Source organism: Mizuhopecten yessoensis, unplaced genomic scaffold (genome assembly GCF_002113885.1).
Source record: "Mizuhopecten yessoensis strain PY_sf001 unplaced genomic scaffold, ASM211388v2 scaffold9909, whole genome shotgun sequence".
NCBI classification, from domain to species: domain Eukaryota; kingdom Metazoa; phylum Mollusca; class Bivalvia; order Pectinida; family Pectinidae; genus Mizuhopecten; species Mizuhopecten yessoensis.
The window spans coordinates 2,156-26,676 of NW_018408283.1; the positions used below are offsets into that span (position 1 = coordinate 2,156).

Genomic DNA, 24,521 nt, shown 5'->3' on the forward strand with positions numbered 1-24,521 from the left:
GTCAGCACACATCTGTACAGTAGGCAGATGTGTACACAACTAGCAATGTGGAGTCTTAATTTCAGCAGAAAGAATTAATGCAGAGCTCATAAAGCTGACAGGTTAGGGTAAGTTTTCCCTTCAACATTTCAACAGAAAAGTATACTTGTTAATAAAAATTGGAGAATTGGTCGATCCTATATAAACAATGATTATTCTAGAACTGTTTATCTATTTTGTACAGCGCTATGCAGAATAAGATCACACAACAATGTGAGAGCATTAAGGACATGGAAGAGAACATTGATGCATTGACTGAGGAAATGAAGAAGGTAGGATATTAAGAGCCCTAGTAGTGTGTAAATTTTGGCTCATTCACTCAAAGCACCAAATGAAACAAAATATAACCACATCCAAACTATCCCATAGTGTGGTATTGTATAATTAATATCAGATTTTGTCATAGTGTGGTATTGTATAATTAATATCAGATTTTGTTGTTTTGTTCTGGTTGAGAGGAATTTAAATTTATTTGAGTTTGTTTACAGCTGACTGAGGTTTACACAGATACAGAACTGAGACTTGAGGAGACAACAAAAAACTTGACTGTCACCACAGATAACCTGATAAAAACAACGGAGAACTTACAGGGCACTCGACAAGAGCTGAAGGTCACTACACAGGAGCGTGATGAACAGACGTACCTAGTGGCAGAGCATGTGTCTACAGAGACCTGTTTGTATGGCCAGGCTAAACAGGTGTGTTCATGTGTCTACAGAGACCTGTTTGTATGGCCAGGCTAAACAGGTGTGTTACAGAGCATGTGTCTACAGAGACCTGTTTGTATGGCCAGGCTAAACAGGTGTGTTCATGTGTCTACAGAGACCTGTTTGTATGGCCAGGCTAAACAGGTGTGTTACAGAGCATGTGTCTACAGAGACCTGTTTGTATGGCCAGGCTAAACAGGTGTGTTCATGTGTCTACAGAGACCTGTTTGTATGGCCAGGCTAAACAGGTGTGTTACAGAGCATGTGTCTACAGAGACCTGTTTGTATGGCCAGGCTAAACAGGTGCCTTTCTAACCCTGCTGTTCATTACTAAATTTACAACAGTTTATAATTTTTTATGGCCAAATTTCTCTGTCAATATTTTTTACTGATTTCAAATTTTAAAGAATTGAGATGCACATGGTTTTCGATTCACAAGATGATAGATCTTTCTGAATCTTGTGTATTTAGGTCACTGGTGTGTAACACACCGGAGATCTTCTGAATTTCGTGAATTCAGGTCACTGGTGTGTAACACACCGGAAATCTTTCTGAATCTGGTGCATTGAGGTCACTGGTGTGTAACACACCGGAGATCTTTCTGAATCTCGTGTATTTAGGTCACTGGCATGTTACACGCCTAAGATCTTTCTGAATCTTGTGTATTTAGGTCACTGGTGTGTAACACACCGGAGATCTTCTGAATTTCGTGAATTCAGGTCACTGGTGTGTAACACACCGGAAATCTTTCTGAATCTGGTGGATTGAGGTCACTGGTGTGTAACACACCGGAGATCTTCTGAATTTCGTGAATTCAGGTCACTGGTGTGTAACACACCGGAAATCTTTCTGAATCTGGTGCATTGAGGTCACTGGGGTGTAACACACCGGAGATCTTTCTGAATCTCGTGTATTTAGGGCACTGGCATGTAACATGCCTAAGATCTTAATGAATCTTGTGTATTTAGGTCACTGGCATGTTACACGCCTAAGATCTTAATGAATCTCGTGTATTAAGGTCACTGGCATGTAACACGCCTAAGATCTTTATGAATCTCGTGTATTTAGGTCACTGGCATGTTACACGCCTAAGATCTTTCTGAATCTCGTGTATTTAGGTCACTGGCATGTTACACGCCTAAGATCTTTCTGAATCTCGTGTATTTAGGGCACTGGCATGTAACATGCCTAAGATCTTTCTGAATCTCGTGTATTTAGGGCACTGGCATGTAACATGCCTAAGATCTTTCTGAATCTCGTGTAGTTATGTCACTGGCATGTAACATGCCTAAGATCTTTCTGAATCTCGTGTAGTTATGTCACTGGCATGTAACATGCCTAAGATCTTTCTGAATCTCATGTATTTAGGTCACTGGCATGTAACACGCCTTAGATCTTTATGAATCTCGTGTATTTAGGTCACTGGCATGTTACACGCCTAAGATCTTTCTGAATCTTGTGTATTTAGGTCACTGGTGTGTAACACACCGGAGATCTTCTGAATTTCGTGAATTCAGGTCACTGGTGTGTAACACACCGGAAATTTTTCTGAATCTGGTGCATTGAGGTCACTGGGGTGTAACACACCGGAGATCTTTCTGAATCTCGTGGATTTAGGTCACTGGCATGTAACACGCCTTAGATCTTTATGAATCTCGTGTATTTAGGTCACTGGCATGTTACACGCCTAAGATCTTAATGAATCTCGTGTATTAAGGTCACTGGCATGTAACACGCCTAAGATCTTTATGAATCTTGTGTATTTAGGTCACTGGCATGTTACACGCCTAAGATCTTAATGAATCTCGTGTATTAAGGTCACTGGCATGTAACACGCCTAAGATCTTTATGAATCTTGTGTATTTAGGTCACTGGCATGTTACACGCCTAAGATCTTAATGAATCTCGTGTATTAAGGTCACTGGCATGTAACACGCCTAAGATCTTTCTGAATCTCGTGTAGTTATGTCACTGGCATGTAACATGCCTAAGATCTTAATGAATCTTGTGTATTTAGGTCACTGGCATGTTACACGCCTAAGATCTTAATGAATCTCGTGTATTAAGGTCACTGGCATGTAACACGCCTAAGATCTTTATGAATCTTGTGTATTTAGGTCACTGGCATGTTACACGCCTAAGATCTTTCTGAATCTTGTGTATTTAGGTCACTGGTGTGTAACACACCGGAGATCTTTCTGAATCTCGTGGATTTAGGTCACTGGCATGTAACACGCCTAAGATCTTTATGAATCTTGTGTATTTAGGTCACTGGCATGTTACACGCCTAAGATCTTAATGAATCTCGTGTATTAAGGTCACTGGCATGTAACACGCCTAAGATCTTTATGAATCTTGTGTATTTAGGTCACTGGCATGTTACACGCCTAAGATCTTAATGAATCTCGTGTATTAAGGTCACTGGCATGTAACACGCCTAAGATCTTTCTGAATCTCGTGTAGTTATGTCACTGGCATGTAACATGCCTAAGATCTTTCTGAATCTCGTGTAGTTATGTCACTGGCATGTAACATGCCTAAGATCTTAATGAATCTTGTGTATTTAGGTCACTGGCATGTTACACGCCTAAGATCTTTCTGAATCTTGTGTATTTAGGTCACTGGTGTGTAACACACCGGAGATCTTTCTGAATCTCGTGGATTTAGGTCACTGGCATGTAACACGCCTAAGATCTTTATGAATCTTGTGTATTTAGGTCACTGGCATGTTACACGCCTAAGATCTTAATGAATCTCGTGTATTAAGGTCACTGGCATGTAACACGCCTAAGATCTTTATGAATCTTGTGTATTTAGGTCACTGGCATGTTACACGCCTAAGATCTTTCTGAATCTCGTGTATTTAGGGCACTGGCATGTAACATGCCTAAGATCTTAATGAATCTTGTGTATTTAGGTCACTGGCATGTTACACGCCTAAGATCTTAATGAATCTCGTGTATTAAGGTCACTGGCATGTAACACGCCTAAGATCTTTATGAATCTTGTGTATTTAGGTCACTGGCATGTTACACGCCTAAGATCTTAATGAATCTCGTGTATTAAGGTCACTGGCATGTAACACGCCTAAGATCTTTATGAATCTCGTGTATTTAGGTCACTGGCATGTTACACGCCTAAGATCTTTCTGAATCTTGTGTATTTAGGTCACTGGTGTGTAACACACCGGAGATCTTCTGAATTTCGTGAATTCAGGTCACTGGTGTGTAACACACCGGAAATCTTTCTGAATCTTGTGCATTGAGGTCACTGGTGTGTAACCCACCGGAGATCTTTCTGAATCTCGTGTATTTAGGGCACTGGCATGTAACATGCCTAAGATCTTAATGAATCTTGTGTATTTAGGTCACTGGCATGTTACACGCCTAAGATCTTAATGAATCTCGTGTATTAAGGTCACTGGCATGTAACACGCCTAAGATCTTTATGAATCTCGTGTATTTAGGTCACTGGCATGTTACACGCCTAAGATCTTAATGAATCTCGTGTATTAAGGTCACTGGCATGTAACACGCCTAAGATCTTTCTGAATCTCGTGTATTTAGGGCACTGGCATGTAACATGCCTAAGATCTTTCTGAATCTCGTGTATTTAGGGCACTGGCATGTAACATGCCTAAGATCTTAATGAATCTTGTGTATTTAGGTCACTGGCATGTTACACGCCTAAGATCTTAATGAATCTCGTGTATTAAGGTCACTGGCATGTAACACGCCTAAGATCTACCTGTATATTCCTCCCTGTAGTTACTGGCCACTGTAGACTGTAAGCTTTGATGAATCATTTATCTACCTGTATATTCCTCTCTGTAGTTACTGGCCACTGTCGACTGTATATTTTGATGAATCATTTATCTACCTGTATATTCCTCTCTGTAGTTACTGGCCACTGTAGACTGTAAACTTTGATGAATCATTTATCTACCTGTATATTCCTCCCTGTAGTTACTGGTCACTGTAAACTTTGATGAATCATTAATCTACCTGTATATTCCTCCCTGTAGTTACTGGTCACTGTAAACTTTGATGAATCATTAATCTACCTGTATATTCCTCCCTGTAGTAATTGGTCACTGTAAACTTTGATGAATCATTAATCTACCTGTATATTCCTCTCTGTAGTTACTGGCTACTGCAGACTGTAAACTTTGATGAATCATTAATCTACCTGTATATTCCTCCCTGTAGTTACTGGCTACTGTAGACTCTGCCCTGACAGATATAGACGGTCTCCACAGTAAGCTGGATAGGAAGAAGGAAGTAGAGATGAGTAATGAGGAATGTCAGCTAAAGTTCAAGGAACGCTTCCAGAACCAGATAAGTCAAATGGAGGAAGGTGTCAGCAGCTTCTTAACAACAACAAAGAAATATCAGAGCTGTCTGTTAGATAATACAGGTAACATTTTGTTTTGTTTTTTTGTTTTGATATTTGTTAGACAGGAGAGCATAGACCAAAACAGAACTTGTTTTCCCATATTTGATTCAGATACTGCTCTAAGGATTTGGAATATTCCCAAAAATATTTGTATTACTGTATGCTTGATGTAAATCATTTACAAACAGCTGTCTATAAGTTCTTTTTGTCTTCAATATAAACACAAATTCTAAAATGGACAAATTGATATTTACAGAACATGACAAAAAGATGTCATTTTTGAGTGATGTTCCACAATTATACAAACCAAAACTATAAGTGCTTGACCAACCAAACTTGATATGTGCACTGATGGTCAAAGCGGGGCACAGGTGAGACATATCATTCTCTTACCCTGGACAGGTGTATCCGCACTTCTACTGGTGTGAGATTTCCTTGTCTCACCCTAGGGTTGTGACGGGGGGATTCCCCTATTCATAACAATTGCATGACGTCACTTCAACAATACAATGACGTCACGTCAACAATCCATCAACGTCATGTCAACCCTGAATTTAGCATGTAACGTTATCATTACATTGTGTATATGATACACAATGGGAGAACAGGGTAAGAGAAAAAGAATCATTCACCCCCTTGTGGGTGAGATAGGGGAATCTCAACCCTCGGGGATAGAATCTTAAGTTGCCAAACACTCGGCATAGCCTCGTTTTTGGCAACTTAAGAATCTTCCCCCTCGGGTTGAGATTCTCCTATCTCACCCACAAGGGGGTGAATGATTCTATTAATCTGAATGGCTTGTTAGATAATGCTCCAAAACCTTTATTTTTCCTGCACGTTTTAGTGAGTCTGCTACAGCAACAGCAGGAGCAGACGTCCGTCACCTGTCAGTCGGTAACTAACCACCAACAGAGACTGACTGACCGGGCGGGGGTTGTCAGTCAGCACAGCAGTGACCAGACTGACCTACACTCAGCATGGCTGGACAGAGTTCAAGAAGCTACAGCATCTACGCAAGTGAGTTGAAACACTGTTTAATGATTAGTGTACTCTGTGTCAGAGGATAACTGTGTTGCTGCAGAAATAGATCATTAATATAGAGGTTATTACACATAACTAAATATAGTCAAATTGAAATATTCATTTTCCGCACATTTATGATAACATTCAATTTTAGCTTACATTGTGATATGAGTCATTTGCAAAGATTTTGTTTAAACTAGAAAACCAATCATACTAATTTTGCATAAACTAGGATACCGTTCATTCTAATTTTACATTTACATGAACTAGGATTTAGTTGATGTTAAATTACATCTACCAGAGGATAAATTTGCTCCTATTTCACTCGATTCATCAACACCTGAACTACAATATAAACTTTATTTATTCTACAACAATTATTATACAAGCTACATGACTTATATTAATCATTCTTGTTGGCCTGGAATGGAACCCCGACTGCCTTGGTGAAAGGCGAGTGAGTGCACTATGCACTGTGCCACCTATGAACAATACACACTTAATTCATTTAGTCCCAGTGATACTGTTTGTTTGTATAAATGGAGAACAACGACTATATGTCTGATAATTCATTTAGTCTCAGTGACACTGTTTGTTTGTATAAATGGAGAACAACGACTATATGTCTGATAATTCATTTAGTCCCAGTGATACTGTTTGTTTGTATAAATGGAGAACAACGACTATATGTCTGATAATTCATTTAGTCCCAGTGATACTGTTTGTTTGTATAAATGGAGAACAACGACTATATGTCTGATAATTCATTTAGTCCCAGTGATACTGTTTGTTTGTATAAATGGAGAACAACGACTATATGTCTGATAATTCATTTAGTCCCAGTGATACTGTTTGTTTGTATAGATGGAGAACAACGACTATATGTCTGATAATTCATTTAGTCCCAGTGATACTGTTTGTTTGTATAGATGGAGAACAACGACTATATGTCTGATAATTCATTTAGTCCCAGTGATACTGTTTGTTTGTATAGATGGAGAACAACGACTATATGTCTGATAATTCATTTAGTCCCAGTGATACTGTTTGTTTGTATAGATGGAGAACAACGACTATATGTCTGATAATTCATTTAGTCCCAGTGATACTGTTTGTTTGTATAGATGGAGAACAACGACTATATGTCTGATAATTCATTTAGTCCCAGTGATACTGTTTGTTTGTATAGATGGAGAACAACGACTATATGTCTGATAATTCATTTAGTCCCAGTGATACTGTTTGTTTGTATAGATGGAGAACAACGACTATATGTCTGATAATTCATTTAGTCCCAGTGATACTGTTTGTTTGTATAGATGGAGAACAACGACTATATGTCTGATAATTCATTTAGTCCCAGTGATACTGTTTGTTTGTATAGATGGAGAACAACGACTATATGTCTGATAATTCATTTAGTCCCAGTGATACTGTTTGTTTGTATAGATGGAGAACAACGACTATATGTCTGATAATTCATTTAGTCCCAGTGATACTGTTTGTTTGTATAGATGGAGAACAACGACTATATGTCTGATAATTCATTTAGTCCCAGTGATACTGTTTGTTTGTATAGATGGAGAACAACGACTATATGTCTGATAATTCATTTAGTCCCAGTGATACTGTTTGTTTGTATAGATGGAGAACAACGACTATATGTCTGATAATTCATTTAGTCCCAGTGATACTGTTTGTTTGTATAGATGGAGAACAACGACTATATGTCTGATAATTCATTTAGTCCCAGTGATACTGTTTGTTTGTATAGATGGAGAACAACGACTATATGTCTGATAATTCATTTAGTCCCAGTGATACTGTTTGTTTGTATAGATGGAGAACAACGACTATATGTCTGATAATTCATTTAGTCCCAGTGATACTGTTTGTTTGTATAGATGGAGAACAACGACTATATGTCTGATAATTCATTTAGTCCCAGTGATACTGTTTGTTTGTATAGATGGAGAACAACGACTATATGTCTGATAATTCATTTAGTCCCAGTGATACTGTTTGTTTGTATAGATGGAGAACAACGACTATATGTCTGATAATTCATTTAGTCCCAGTGATACTGTTTGTTTGTATAGATGGAGAACAACGACTATATGTCTGATAATTCATTTAGTCCCAGTGATACTGTTTGTTTGTATAGATGGAGAACAACGACTATATGTCTGATAATTCATTTAGTCCCAGTGATACTGTTTGTTTGTATAGATGGAGAACAACGACTATATGTCTGATAATTCATTTAGTCCCAGTGATACTGTTTGTTTGTATAGATGGAGAACAACGACTATATGTCTGATAATTCATTTAGTCCCAGTGATACTGTTTGTTTGTATAGATGGAGAACAACGACTATATGTCTGATAATTCATTTAGTCCCAGTGATACTGTTTGTTTGTATAGATGGAGAACAACGACTATATGTCTGATAATTCATTTAGTCCCAGTGATACTGTTTGTTTGTATAGATGGAGAACAACGACTATATGTCTGATAATTCATTTAGTCCCAGTGATACTGTTTGTTTGTATAGATGGAGAACAACGACTATATGTCTGATAATTCATTTAGTCCCAGTGATACTGTTTGTTTGTATAGATGGAGAACAACGACTATATGTCTGATAATTCATTTAGTCCCAGTGATACTGTTTGTTTGTATAGATGGAGAACAACGACTATATGTCTGATAATTCATTTAGTCCCAGTGATACTGTTTGTTTGTATAGATGGAGAACAACGACTATATGTCTGATAATTCATTTAGTCCCAGTGATACTGTTTGTTTGTATAGATGGAGAACAACGACTATATGTCTGATAATTCATTTAGTCCCAGTGATACTGTTTGTTTGTATAGATGGAGAACAACGACTATATGTCTGATAATTCATTTAGTCCCAGTGATACTGTTTGTTTGTATAGATGGAGAACAACGACTATATGTCTGATAATTCATTTAGTCCCAGTGATACTGTTTGTTTGTATAGATGGAGAACAACGACTATATGTCTGATAATTCATTTAGTCCCAGTGATACTGTTTGTTTGTATAGATGGAGAACAACGACTATATGTCTGATAATTCATTTAGTCCCAGTGATACTGTTTGTTTGTATAGATGGAGAACAACGACTATATGTCTGATAATTCATTTAGTCCCAGTGATACTGTTTGTTTGTATAGATGGAGAACAACGACTATATGTCTGATAATTCATTTAGTCCCAGTGATACTGTTTGTTTGTATAGATGGAGAACAACGACTATATGTCTGATAATTCATTTAGTCCCAGTGATACTGTTTGTTTGTATAGATGGAGAACAACGACTATATGTCTGATAATTCATTTAGTCCCAGTGATACTGTTTGTTTGTATAGATGGAGAACAACGACTATATGTCTGATAATTCATTTAGTCCCAGTGATACTGTTTGTTTGTATAGATGGAGAACAACGACTATATGTCTGATAATTCATTTAGTCCCAGTGATACTGTTTGTTTGTATAGATGGAGAACAACGACTATATGTCTGATAATTCATTTAGTCCCAGTGATACTGTTTGTTTGTATAGATGGAGAACAACGACTATATGTCTGATAATTCATTTAGTCCCAGTGATACTGTTTGTTTGTATAGATGGAGAACAACGACTATATGTCTGATAATTCATTTAGTCCCAGTGATACTGTTTGTTTGTATAGATGGAGAACAACGACTATATGTCTGATAATTCATTTAGTCCCAGTGATACTGTTTGTTTGTATAGATGGAGAACAACGACTATATGTCTGATAATTCATTTAGTCCCAGTGATACTGTTTGTTTGTATAGATGGAGAACAACGACTATATGTCTGATAATTCATTTAGTCCCAGTGATACTGTTTGTTTGTATAGATGGAGAACAACGACTATATGTCTGATAATTCATTTAGTCCCAGTGATACTGTTTGTTTGTATAGATGGAGAACAACGACTATATGTCTGATAATTCATTTAGTCCCAGTGATACTGTTTGTTTGTATAGATGGAGAACAACGACTATATGTCTGATAATTCATTTAGTCCCAGTGATACTGTTTGTTTGTATAGATGGAGAACAACGACTATATGTCTGATAATTCATTTAGTCCCAGTGACACTGTTTGTTTGTATAGATGGAGAACAACAACTATATGTCTGATAATTCATTTAGTCCCAGTGATACTGTTTGTTTGTATAGATGGAGAACAACGACTATATGCCTGATACAAGCTAGTTTGGGTATGTTGTATACATGAGTCGTCGTGCCATTAAGTTAGAGTAGTTTGTGACTTAACATTTTAAAAAAAACTTGTAAATATGTATATGAAACTAAACAAATGATATCTCTTCTGATTTATATATGCCAGGAATGTTTGTAAATTTCAGTCAGAGCAAACAGAAGCACTTACAGATTTCCAGAATAATACGTTTGAGCCTGCTGTTCAGCATGCAGTAGATTCCAACAAACTCTCAGCCACCATCCTTCAGAGGCAGATAGAGCTTTTACACGCTCAGGGTTGTAACTTTTATCCTGTTCTATTAAAAAAACAGGATCTGACACCATCCTTCAGAGACACATAGAACTTTTACACTCTCAGGTTTGTAACTTTTATCCTGTTCTATTAAAAAAACAGTATATGACACCATCCTTCAGAGACACATAGAACTTTTACACTCTCAGGTTTGTAACTTTTATCCTGTTCTATTAAAAAAACAGTATTTGACACCATCCTTCAGAGACACATAGAACTTTTACCCGCTCAGGTTTGTAACTTTTATCCTGTTCTATTAAAAAAACAGTATTTGACACCATCCTTCAGAGACACATAGAACTTTTACCCGCTCAGGTTTGTAACTTTTATCCTGTTCTATTAAAAAAACAGTATATGACACCATCCTTCAGAGACACATAGAACTTTTACACTCTCAGGTTTGTAACTTTTATCCTGTTCTATTAAAAAAACAGTATCTGACACCATCCTTCAGAGACACATATAACTTTTACACGCTCAGGTTTGTAACTTTTATCCTGTTATATTAAAAAAACAGTATCTGACACCATCCTTCAGAGACACATATAACTTTTACACGCTCAGGTTTGTAACTTTTATCCTGTTATATTAAAAAAACAGTATCTGACACCATCCTTCAGAGACACATATAACTTTTACACGCTCAGGTTTGTAACTTTTATCCTGTTCTATTAAAAAAACAGTATCTGACACCAGCCTTCAGAGACACATAGAACTTTTACACGCTCAGGTTTTTAACTTTTATCCTGTTCTATAATAAAACCAGTATCTGACAGCATCCTTCAGAGGCAGATAGAGCTTTTACACGCTCAGGTTTGTATCTTTTATCCTGTTCTTTAATAAAACCAGTATCGGACACCATCCTTCAGAGGCAGATAGAGCTTTTACACGCTCAGGGTTGTAACTTTTATCCTGTTCTATAATAAAACCAGTATCTGACAGCATCCTTCAGAGGCAGATAGAGCTTTTACACGCTCAGGGTTGTAACTTTTATCCTGTTCTATAATAAAACCAGTATCTGACAGCATCCTTCAGAGGCAGATAGAGCTTTTACACGCTCAGGGTTGTAACTTTTATCCTGTTCTATTAAAAAAACAGTATCTGACACCATCCTTCAGAGACACATATAACTTTTACACGCTCAGGTTTGTAACTTTTATCCTGTTCTTTAATAAAACCAGTATCGGACACCATCCTTCAGAGGCAGATAGAGCTTTTACACGCTCAGGTTTGTAACTTTTATCCTGTTATATTAAAAAAACAGTATCTGACACCATCCTTCAGAGACAGTATCTGACACCATCCTTCAGAGGCAGATAGAGCTTTTACACGCTCAGGTTTGTAACTTTTATCCTGTTCTATTAAAAAAACAGTATCTGACACCATCCTTCAGAGACACATAGAACTTTTACACGCTCAGGTTTGTAACTTTTATCCTGTTCTATAATAAAACCAGAATCTGACATAATCCTTTAGAGACAAATACTTATTCTAGATCCCAGCCACAAACCTTCAGACATTTGTACGCCATCACGTAAGGATTGAACAGCATTAGTCAGTGTCCATGCTGATGAATGCGACATGACCACTGAAAAATGCTGTTCAATCCTTATGTTTACATTCTAAATTTTGTTATTATATTATATTGTCTAAATATAGGTATTCACTTATTTATTCGATGTTTAAGTGTCTGTATTGTCAGTGCATACAAGATTCTTAAAACAGCATAATGTCACCAAAATGTTTGCTTCTTACAGTTGTCCCACTTTATTTGAGGTGGGAGGAGAGGCTTCAGAATGACACTGATCCGATTGTGTTCATAAAGCACTGTGAACACAGTTTCTTCTGGTAATATGCACGCAGAGGGAATATACAATCCTACAAATAAACGTTTTATGTACCACGTTTAGTTTACTGGGGTGGTAATCACACTTTGTCAATCTTTGTGTACTTAGTAAAAAGCGTGTGTATAAGATATATCATGAACCTCAACAGATTTGGTTCCTATATACACCATAGTTTGGTAATATCAAGTTATTGACGTGTATAGATTTTGTTGGTCATCAGTAAAGGTCACACTTGACCACTTTGTGTGGTTGAGGGGTATATCTACGTGAGTCTCTGCTCACTTTGTTTTTACTTACCATGTACACAAACAGTAATATTTACTATACATTGTACATTGGTGCTGTTTGTTTCAGAAAACTGAGCAAGAACAGATAGTGAACAAATTCATGTCCACAACCACAGCAGGCCTGGAGAATCTGACCACACTGGTGGGGGATTTCTTCACGCAAATGACGGCTGACCTTGACGAGACGGAGAGGCACACAGCGGAGGAAGAAAGACTGGATCAGGTGTGATATATCTCCTATAACAACTTCTGGGCCATATTCATGAAACTGTTCTCATGCTTCAGGATGAATTCTGTGCTCAAGTCAGCTTTCTTGTACCGGACTTAAATCATGGAACATGGTCAAAAAGCCAAGTCATTGAAAACAGTATTTGGTTCATGTTTACACTATAGTGTGGTAATATCAAGTTCTTTGCCTGATTAGGTTAAGGTGGTCATAAGTCAAGGTTAAAGGTCAAGCTTGACCACATTGTGCAGTTTAGGGGTATATCTATGTGAGCCTGTTCTCACTATCTTATTACTTACATTTTACACAATTATTTTTCATCAGTGACAAATTGTGATTATTATCTAGCAGTTATATTGTCCATAGCTTCATATGTGTCATCATCCCTTTTATAGCATTGTCTTCAATTTTTACCATGCTCAGGAACTGGAGGACACGATGCTGCAGCACCGGCAGAAACGCTTAGAACTGCTCAAACAGGTAAGGGTCTTGTTCTCCTGGAGGCAGAGAGCTTCCTTACATAGCTTCTCAATATGAGGGGCACATCTCCAGAAGAAGCCACCTCTGGAAAAGTCACTCAAAGGACAAGTGGTCTCATAATGCTATTTGGTGTCCATTGTCCGTCCATCTGGTGGTGTCAATTGTCCGTCCATCTGGTGGTGTCCATTGTCCGGTTATTTTCTGCTTGGATACCATTCAATTATGATGAAACTTGGTATGCATGTACTTTAAGTTCGAAGTTGAGCAAAATCCGCACATAAATAATTAGCATACTGTACTCTGATTGATCAATTTCCAAAACTTTAGTTTCCGTCAGATAACTTCAACAAAAATCAATCAATTTTGATGAAACTTGGTATATATGTATATATACATTATACACAGCTGTACTGAGGCTAAGTTTGATGCATAATTAATTAGCATTCTGTGCTCTGATTTGTTGATGGCTTCTGCACAATGACTTCAAATATGAATGGATTCTGATGTTTACGCTATACAATGACAATGGTTACCTTTAAAGGTACATTGCACATGATTAATTAGCATAATGCTATCTGATTGGTCAACGGTTGATTCTGGTGACACGTAGTCAATATTTATACTTGGTGAACCTGTTATTGTCAAGGGTTAGGGCATTTTCAATTTCTATTTTCATGGTTTTGAAATGTGTGCAAAGGGAGGCAATTGCAAATATGTACTGTTGTTCACAATAAGTTGAGGTTGATGTTTTTTGTGTTCTGACAGACCAGGAATCGTAAGCTATCCAGACAGCGGGCAGTGCGACAATTCCGCGACACGTTAGTAGAGTAAGTCCTACATTAACATGTTTCATGTAACTCTTTGTCTAAAGAAAATCTTCTGAAGTGAACCGAGTCCAGTGTAAATTTACTCAAATAAATGACATCGTCACATTTTCAAGGTCACTTGTGTCAGACATGTGTCAAAACCTTTAAGTATCTTCTTTACAATCAAATGCCAAGGTCAATGAAATTAAGCTTGTAGCATGCAAGATTTAAAGCTGTCATCTTTGCTTAAGTTAACTTATATTTGACTCGCATTTAAAACAGATGAGCATATTTGCTAACAGCCGTGAATAACAGGCGAGCGATACAGGTCCATTGGGCCTCTTAATGTTGATGCTGGAAATATCACTGAATTTTCAAGTTTTATGGAGAGGGCATTAAGTATCTGCCTTTTCCATGAGTCCATCTGTCTTGACCAGAAGTCTTGACCTCTGGTCAGCTCTATCACTCTGTCACCAATGTAACAAGGCTAGATGACCAGGTGGGGATGGTTTGAGTAGATACACCTTACAGATTACCACTGTGACACCAATGTTACAAGGCTAGATGACCAGGAGGGGATGGTGTGAGTGGATACACCTTATAGATTACCTCTGTGACACCAATGTTACAAGGCTAGATGACCAGGTGGGGATGGTGTGAGTGCATACACCTTACAGATTACCACTGTGACACCAATGTTACAAGGCTAGATGACCAGGAGGGGATGGTGTGAGTGGATACACCTTATAGATTACCTCTGTGACACCAATGTTACAAGGCTAGATGACCAGGTGGGGATTGTGTGAGTGGATACACCTTATAGATTACCACTGTGACACCAATGTTACAAGGCTAGATGAACAGGTGGGGATGGTGTGAGTGGATACACCTTATAGATTACCTCTGTGACACCAATGTTACAAGGCTAGATGACCAGGTGGGGATTGTGTGAGTGGATACACCTTATAGATTACCACTGTGACACCAATGTAACAAGGCTAGATGACCAGGTGGGGATGGTTTGAGTGGATACACCTTATAGATTACCACTGTGACACCAATGTCACAAGGCTAGATGACCAGGGGGGGATGGTGTGAGTGGATACACCTTACAGATTACTACTGTGACACCAATGTTACAAGGCTAGATGACCAGGTTGGGATGGTGTGAGTGGATACACCTTATAGATTACCACTGTGACACCAATGTCACAAGGCTAGATGACCAGGTGGGGATGGGGTGAGTGGATACACCTTATAGATTACCACTGTGACACCAATGTAACAAGGCTAGATGACCAGGGGGGGATGGTGTGAGTGGATACACCTTACAGATTACCAATGTCACAAGGCTAGATGACCAGGTGGGGATGGGGTGAGTGGATACACCTTATAGATTACTACTGTGACACCAATGTTACAAGGCTAGATGACCAGGTGGGGATGGGGTGAGTGGATACACCTTATAGATTACCACTGTGACACCAATGTAACAAGGCTAGATGACCAGGTGGGGATGGTTTGAGTGGATACACCTTATAGATTACCACTGTGACACCAATGTAACAAGGCTAGATGACCAGGTGGGGATGGTTTGAGTGGATACACCTTATAGATTACCACTGTGACACCAATGTAACAAGGCTAGATGACCAGGTGGGGATGGTTTGAGTGGATACACCTTATAGATTACCACTGTGACACCAATGTAACAAGGCTAGATGACCAGGTGGGGATGGTTTGAGTGGATACACCTTATAGATTACCACTGTGACACCAATGTAACAAGGCTAGATGACCAGGTGGGGATGGTGTGAGTGGATACACCTTACAGATTACCAATGTCACAAGGCTAGATGACCAGGTGGGGATGGGGTGAGTGGATACACCTTATAGATTACCACTGTGACACCAATGTAACAAGGCTAGATGACCAGGTGGGGATGGTGTGAGTGGATACACCTTACGGATTACCACTGTGACACCAATGTTACAAGGCTAGATGACCAGGTTGGGATGGTGTGAGTGGATACACCTTATAGATTACCACTGTGACACCAATTTTACAAATGTACACTACTGTGATCTACATTTCCCATTTTACCAGATTTGCTAAGACTTTGCATTAAATTTCCTTTCTTATTTTTTTCCATGCATGAGTTACAAACATTTTCTACTTAGTATTAGATGTGACCAGAAAGATATCAAAATGTGACAACAATGTTCCAGAAAATGTCCAAAAATAGAACTATTGTCTCATCTTGCAGTAATCTACAGGAAGTGCGGACAGGAGCCGACCAGACAAAGCCGGAACTGATGGGAGTTGTAGCCTCTAACTGTACCAACAACCAGACTGACCTCTCACAGGTAAGGAGGGAGGGGACAGTGTACATTCTGTAGCGTGTGTGTGACCTATATATATATAACAACCAGACTGACCTCTCACAAGTAAGGAGGGAGGGGACAGTGTACATTCTGTAGCGTGTGTGTGACCTATATATATATAACAACCAGACTGACCTCTCACAGGTAAGGAGGGAGGGGTCAGCAAACATTCTGTAGGGTGTGTGTGACATATATATATACAACAACCAGACTGACCTCTCACAAGTAAGGAGGGAGGGGACAGTGTACATTCTGTAGGGTGTGTGTGACCTATATATATACAACAACCAGACTGACCTCTCACAGGTAAGGAGGGAGGGGACAGTGTACATTCTGTAGGGTGTGTGTGACATATATATATACAACAACCAGACTGACCTCTCACAGGTAAGGAAGGAGGGGACAGCAAACATTCTGTAGGGGGTGTGTGACCTATATATATAACAACCAGACTGACCTCTCACAGGTAAGGAGGGAGGGGTCAGTGTACATTCTGTAGGGTGTGTGTGACCTATATATATACAACAACCAGACTGACCTCTCACAGGTAAGGAGGGAGGGGACAGTGTACATTCTGTAGGGTGTGTGTGACATATATATATACAACAACCAGACTGACCTCTCACAGGTAAGGAAGGAGGGGACAGCAAACATTCTGTAGGGGGTGTGTGACCTATATATATAACAACCAGACTGACCTCTCACAGGTAAGGAGGGAGGGGTCAGTGTACATTCTGTAGGGTGTGTGTGACCTATATATATACAACAACCAGACTGACCTCTCACAGGTAAGGAGGGAGGGGACAGTGTACATTCTGTAGGGTGTGTGTGACATATATATATACAACAACCAGACTGACCTCTCACAGGTAAGGAAGGAGGGGACAGCAAACATTCTGTAGGGGGTGTGTGACCTATATATATAACAACCAGACTGACCTCTCACAGGTAAGGAGGGAGGGGTCAGTGTACATTCTGTAGGGTGTGTGTGACCTATATATATACAACAACNACATTCTGTAGGGTGTGTGTGACCTATAAATATAACAACCAGACTGACCTCTCACAGGTAAGGAGGGAGGGGTCAGTGTACATTCTGTAGGGTGTGTGTGACCTATAAATATAACAACCAGACTGACCTCTCACAGGTAAGGAGGGAGGGGGCAGTGTACATTCTGTAGGGTGTGTGTGACTTATATATATAACAACCAGTGTGACCTAACACAGGTAAGGAGGGAGGGGGCAGCAAGCATTCTGTAGGGGATGTGATTTATTAAGTGATATCTACCCATAGATAGCTAGAAACAGACTACATTTTGTTATACTAAGGAAAAGAGAATATTCTTTTATAACTTTTGCCCTGAAATATACTGATTGTTTGGTGAAATTTGTCAATGTTGTGTGGCCAGGTGCTGACGGAGGTGGACAAGTCTACAGGGACGTGTGAGGACATCAGACAGAACGTCAGAGATATAAACAGCCACACCCAGCAGGTACGTCCTCAACATTAAAATACTCCCCAACAAACTGTCTTACTGTTTACACAATTACCCTAACCCTAACCCAGCAGGTACGTCCTCAACATTCAAATACTCCCAAACAAACTGTCTTACTGTTTACACAATTACCCTAACCCAGCAGATAAGTCCTCAACATTAAAATACTCCCAAACAAACTGTTGTACCGTTTACACAATTACCCTACCCCTAACCCAGCAGGTACGTCCTCCACATTAAAATACTCCCAAACAAACTGTTGCACCGGTTACACAATTACCCTAACCCCAACCCAGCAGGAACATCCTCAACATTAAAATACTCCCAAACAAACTGTTGTACCGTTTACACAATTACCCTAACACCAACCCAGCAGGTACATCCTCAACATTAAAATACTCCCAAACAAACTGTCGTACCGTTTACACAAATACTCCCAAACAAACTGTCTTACTGTTTACACAATTACCCTAACCCTAACCCAGCAGGTACGTCCTCAACATTGAAATAGTCCCAAACAAAACTGTCTTACTGTTTACACAATTACCCTAACTCTAACCCAGCAGATAAGTCCTCAACATTAAAATACTCCCAAACAAACTGTCGTACCGTTTACACAAATACTCCCAAACAAACTGTCTTACCGTTTACACAATTACACTAAGTCTACAGAGACGTGTGAGGACATCAGACAGAAAATCAGAGATATAAACAGCCACACCCAGCAGGTACGTCCTCAACATTAAAATACTCCCAAACAAACTGTCTTACCGTTTACACAATTACCCTAACCCTAACCCAGCAGGTACATCCTCAACATTAAAATGCTCCCAAACAAACTGTCTTACCGTTTACACAATTACCCTAACCCTAACCCAGCAGATAAGTCCTCAACATTAAAATACTCCCAAACAAACTGTCGTACCGTTTACACAAATAATCCCAAACAAACTGTCTTACTGTTTTCACAATTACCCTAACCCTAACCCAGCTACCCTAACCCTAACCCAGCAGATAAGTCCTCAAAACTGTCGTACCGTTTACACAAATAATCCCAAACAAACTGTCTTACCGTTTACACAAATACTCCCAAACAAACTGTCTTACCGTTTACACAATTACCCTAACCCAGCAGATAAGTCCTCAACATTAAAATACTCCCAAACAAACTGTCCCAAGAAGTCCCCACATAGTGAATGGCTAGTAAATGATCAAGAAGTCTCCACATAGTAAATGGCTAGTAAATGACCAAGAAGTCTCCACATAGTGAATGGCTAGTAAATGACCAAGAAGTCTCCACATAGTATATGGCTTGTAAATGACCAAGAAGTCTCCACATAGTGAATGGCTAGTAAATGACCAAGAAGTCTCCACATAGTAAATGGCTAGTAAATGACCAAGAGGTTTCCACATAGTAAGTGGCTAGTAAATGACCAAGAAGTCTCCACATAGTATATGGCTAGTAAATGACCAAGAAGTCTCCACATAGTAAGTGGCTAGTAAATAACCAAGAAGTCCCCACATAGTGAATGGCTAGTAAATAACCAAGTAGTCTCCACATAGTCAATGGCTAGTAAATGACCAAGAAGTCTCCACATAGTATATGGCTAGTAAATGACCAAGAAGTCCCCACATAGTAAGTGGCTAGTAAATAACCAAAAAGTACCCACATAGTATATGGCTAGTAAATGACCAAGAAGTCCCCACATAGTAAATGGCTAGTAAATAACCAAGAAGTCCCCACATAGTAAATGGCTAGTAAATAACCAAGAAATCTCCGCATAGTAAATGGCTCACAAACAAATCACAATCCATGATAAAAATAATAAGCTCAGGACTATCAGGTATAAACTATTTCTTTTCCTCAACCTGGTCATCAACATCCCAGTGTTTTGTATGTCCTAGTAGACACAACAGTAATGGTACAGTCCTAGATCATTGTCTATATGTGTGTATGTCCTAGTAGACCCAACAGTAACAGTAATTGTACAGCCCTATATCATGGTCTATATGTTTGTATGGCCTAGAAGACACAACAGTTACAGCAATGGTACAGCCCTAGCGTTGTCTATATGTTTGTACAAGTACCTTCTTTTGTGTGTGGACAGGTTTGGGTGCAGCATTTAGCAACAATTACAGAGAGAACCGCTGAGCACAGGGAAGTGATACGATCAGGACAGGAACACCACAACACCTTAACACAGGTAAGATCTAGTGTTACAGACGCAGACATCTAGACAAGCTATAACACAGGAAAGATAGGCCATAACACAGGTAAGGTCTAGTGTTACAGACAGAGACATCTAGACAGGCATCATTGTCTATATGTCTGTATGTCCTAGTAGACACAAAAGTAATAGTAATGGTCCAGCCCTATATCATTGTATATATGTTTGTATGTCATAGTAGACACAACAGTACCAGTAATGGTACAGTCCTAGATCATTGTCTATATGTCTGTATGTCCTAGTAGACCCAACAGTAACAGTAATTGTACAGCCCTATATCATGGTCTATATGTTTGTACAAGTACCTTCTTTTGTGTGCCTATATCATTGTCTGTATGTTTGTATGTCCGAGTAGACACAACAGTAACAGACAGGCTATAACACAGGGAAGATCTAGTGTTACAGAGACACAACAGTAACAGACAGGCTATAACACAAGAATGATCTAGTGTTACAGACGCAGACATCTAGACAAGCCATAACACAGGTAAGGTCTAGTGTTACAGACGCAGACATCTAGACAAGCCATAACACAGGTAAGACCTAGTGTTACAGACACTGACATCTAGACAGGCTATAACACAAGTATGATCTAGTGTTCCAGACACAGACATCTAGACAAGCTATAACACAGGTATGATCTAGTGTTCCAGACACAGACATCTAGACAGGCTATAAGACAAGTATGATCTAGTGTTCCAGACACAGACATCTAGACAGGTTATAACACAGGTAAGATAGGCCATAACACAGGTAAGACCTAGTGTTACAGACAGAGACATCTAGACAGGCATCATTGTCTATATGTGTGTATGTCCTAGTAGACACACCCAGTGTTTTGTATGTCCTAGTAGACACAAAAGTAATAGTAATGGTCCAGCCCTATATCATTGTATATATGTTTGTATGTCTTAGTAGACACAACAGTAATAGTAATGGGACAGCCCTATATCATGGTCTATATGTTTGTACAAGTACCTTCTTTTGTGTGTGGACAGGTTTGGGTGCAGCATTTAGCAACAATTACAGAGAGAACTGCTGAGCACAGGGAAGTGATGCGATCAGGACAGGAACACCACAACACCTTAAAGACACAACAGTAACAGTAACGGTACAGCCCTATATCATGGTCTATATGTTTGTACAAGTACCTTCTTTTGTGTGTGGACAGGTTTGGGTGCAGCATTTAGCAACAATTACAGAGGGAACTGCTGAGCACAGGGAAGTGATGCGATCAGGACAGGAACACCACAACACCTTAACACAGGTAAGATCTAGTGGTACAGACACAGACGTCTAGACAGGCTATAACACAGGTAGGATCTAGTGTTACAGAGACACAACAGTAACAGACAGGCTATAACACAGGGAAGATCTAGTGTTACTGACACAGACATCTAGACAAGCGATAACACAGGTAAGATCTAGGGTTACAGACACAGACATCTAGACAAGCCATAACACAGGTAATATCGAGTGTTACATACACACGCCTCTAGACAGGCTATAAGACAAGTATGATCTAGAGTTTCAGACACAGACATCTAGACAAGCTATAACACAGGAAAGATAGGCCATAACACAGGTAATATCCAGTGTTACATACACACACCTCTAGACAGGCGATAACACAGGTAAGATAGGCCATAACACAGGGAAGATCTAGTGTTACAGAGACACAACAGTAACAGACAGGCTATAACACAAGTATGATCTAGTGTTCCAGACACAGACATCTATACAGGCCATAACACAGGTAATATCCAGCGTTACATACACACACCTCTAGACAGGCGATAACACAGGTAAGACCTAGTGTTACAGACACTGACATCTAGACAGGCATCATTGTCTATATGTCTGTATGTCCTAGTAGACACACCAGTAACAGTAATGGTACAGTCCTATATCATTGTCTGTATGTTTGTATGTCCGAGTAGACACAACAGTACCAGTAATGGTACAGTCCTATATCATTGTCTGTATGTTTGTATGTCCGAGTAGACACAACAGTACCAGTAATGGTACAGTCCTAGATCATTGTCTATATGTCTGTATGTCCTAGTAGACAACACAGTTAAAGTAATGGTACAGCCCTAGCGTTGTCTATATGTTTGTACAAGTACCTTCTTTTGTGTGTGGACAGGTTTGGGTGCAGCATTTAGCAACAATTACAGAGAGGACTGCTGAGCACAGGGAAGTGATACGATCAGGACAGGAACACCACAACACCTTAAAGACACAACAGTAACAGTAACGGTACAGCCCTATATCATGGTCTATATGTTTGTACAAGTACCTTCTTTTGTGTGTGGACAGGTTTGGGTGCAGCATTTAGCAACAATTACAGAGAGGACTGCTGAGCACAGGGAAGTGATGCGATCAGGACAGGAACACCACAACACCTTAACACAGGTAAGATAGGCCATAACACAGGTAATATCGAGTGTTACATACACACACCTCTAGACAGGCGATAACACAGGTAAGATCTAGTGTTACTGACACACACATCTAGACAGGCTATAACACAAGTATGATCTAGAGTTTCAGACACAGACATCTAGACAAGCCATAACACAGGTAAGGTCTAGTGTTACAGACAGAGACATCTAGACAGGTTATAACACAGGTAAGATCTAGGGTTACAGACACAGACATCTAGACAAGCTATAACACAGGTAAGATCTAGTGTTACTGACACAGACATCTAGACAGGTTATAACACAGGTAGGATCTAGTGTTACAGACGCAGACATCTAGACAAGCCATAACACAGGTAATATCCAGCGTTACATACACACACCTCTAGACAGGCGATAACACAGGGAAGATCTAGTGTTACTGACACAGACATCTAGACAGGTTATAACACAGGTAAGACCTAGTGTTACAGACAGAGACATCTAGACAGGCTATAAGACAAGTATGATCTAGTGTTCCAGACACAGACATCTAGACAGGCTATAACACAAGTATGATCTAGTGTTACAGACACAGACATCTATACAGGCCATAACACAGGTAAGATCTAGTGTTACATACACACACATTTAGACAGGCAATAACACAGGTAAGATCTAGTGTTACAGACAGACACATCTAGACAGGCCAAAGTTCATGCTGGTGTCTGGGCTGCAGCTTCAAACTCCTACAGGTCTGACATAAGCTGTATTTGGTATATTCAGACATAAGCTGTTTTTGGTATATTCTGTGTGTGGACAGGTTTGGGTGCAGCATTTAATATCATTGTCTATATGTTTGTATGTCCTAGTAGACACAACAGTAACAGTAATGGTACAGCCCTATATCATTGTCTATATGTTTGTACAAGTACCTTCTTTTGTGTGTGGACAGGTTTGGGTGCAGCATTTAGCAACAATTACAGAGAGAACTGCTGAGCACAGGGAAGTGATACGATCAGGACAGGAACACCACAACACCTTAACACAGGTAAGATCTAGTGTTACAGACAGACACATCCAGACAGGTTATAACACAGGTAAGATCTAGTGTTACTGACACAGACATCTAGACAGGCCATAACACAGGTAAGATCTAGTGTTACAGACACAGACATCTAGACAGGTTATAACACAGGTAGGATCTAGTGTTACAGACACAGACATCTAGACAAGCTATAACACAGGTAAGATAGGCCATAACACAGGTAATATCCAGTGTTACATACACACACCTCTAGACAGGCTATAACACAGGTAAGATCTAGTGTTACAGACACAGACATCTAGACAGGCTATAACACAAGTATGATCTAGTGTTACAGACACAGACATCTATACAGGCCATAACACAGGTAAGATCTAGTGTTACATACACACACATTTAGACAGGCAATAACACAGGTAAGATCTAGTGTTACAGACAGACACATCTAGACAGGCCAAAGTTCATGCTGGTGTCTGGGCTGCAGCTTCAAACTCCTACAGGTCTGACATAAGCTGTATTTGGTATATTCAGACATAAGCTGTTTTTGGTATATTCTGACATAAGCTGTATTTGG

At 39.4% G+C, this 24,521-nt stretch overlaps 1 protein-coding gene across 1 annotated transcript in view; it reads left to right on the top strand.

Annotated features, from left to right (window-relative positions):
- Positions 1–227: 227 nt before the first annotated feature.
- LOC110459014 (kinesin-like protein KIF11) overlaps positions 228–24,521 on the top strand; it is a 37,040-nt gene continuing 12,746 nt past the window's right edge. The window contains exons 1-15 of the mRNA XM_021511031.1: positions 228–311; positions 528–737; positions 4,955–5,162; positions 5,986–6,158; positions 10,597–10,725; positions 12,944–13,099; positions 13,526–13,582; positions 14,348–14,409; positions 16,656–16,731; positions 16,894–16,917; positions 18,183–18,266; positions 21,496–21,549; positions 21,669–21,764; positions 22,817–22,912; positions 23,855–23,950. Of these exons, the coding sequence (XP_021366706.1) occupies positions 228–311; positions 528–737; positions 4,955–5,162; positions 5,986–6,158; positions 10,597–10,725; positions 12,944–13,099; positions 13,526–13,582; positions 14,348–14,409; positions 16,656–16,731; positions 16,894–16,917; positions 18,183–18,266; positions 21,496–21,549; positions 21,669–21,764; positions 22,817–22,912; positions 23,855–23,950 (1,605 nt within the window). The remainder of the gene's footprint in view (positions 312–527; positions 738–4,954; positions 5,163–5,985; positions 6,159–10,596; positions 10,726–12,943; positions 13,100–13,525; positions 13,583–14,347; positions 14,410–16,655; positions 16,732–16,893; positions 16,918–18,182; positions 18,267–21,495; positions 21,550–21,668; positions 21,765–22,816; positions 22,913–23,854; positions 23,951–24,521) is intronic.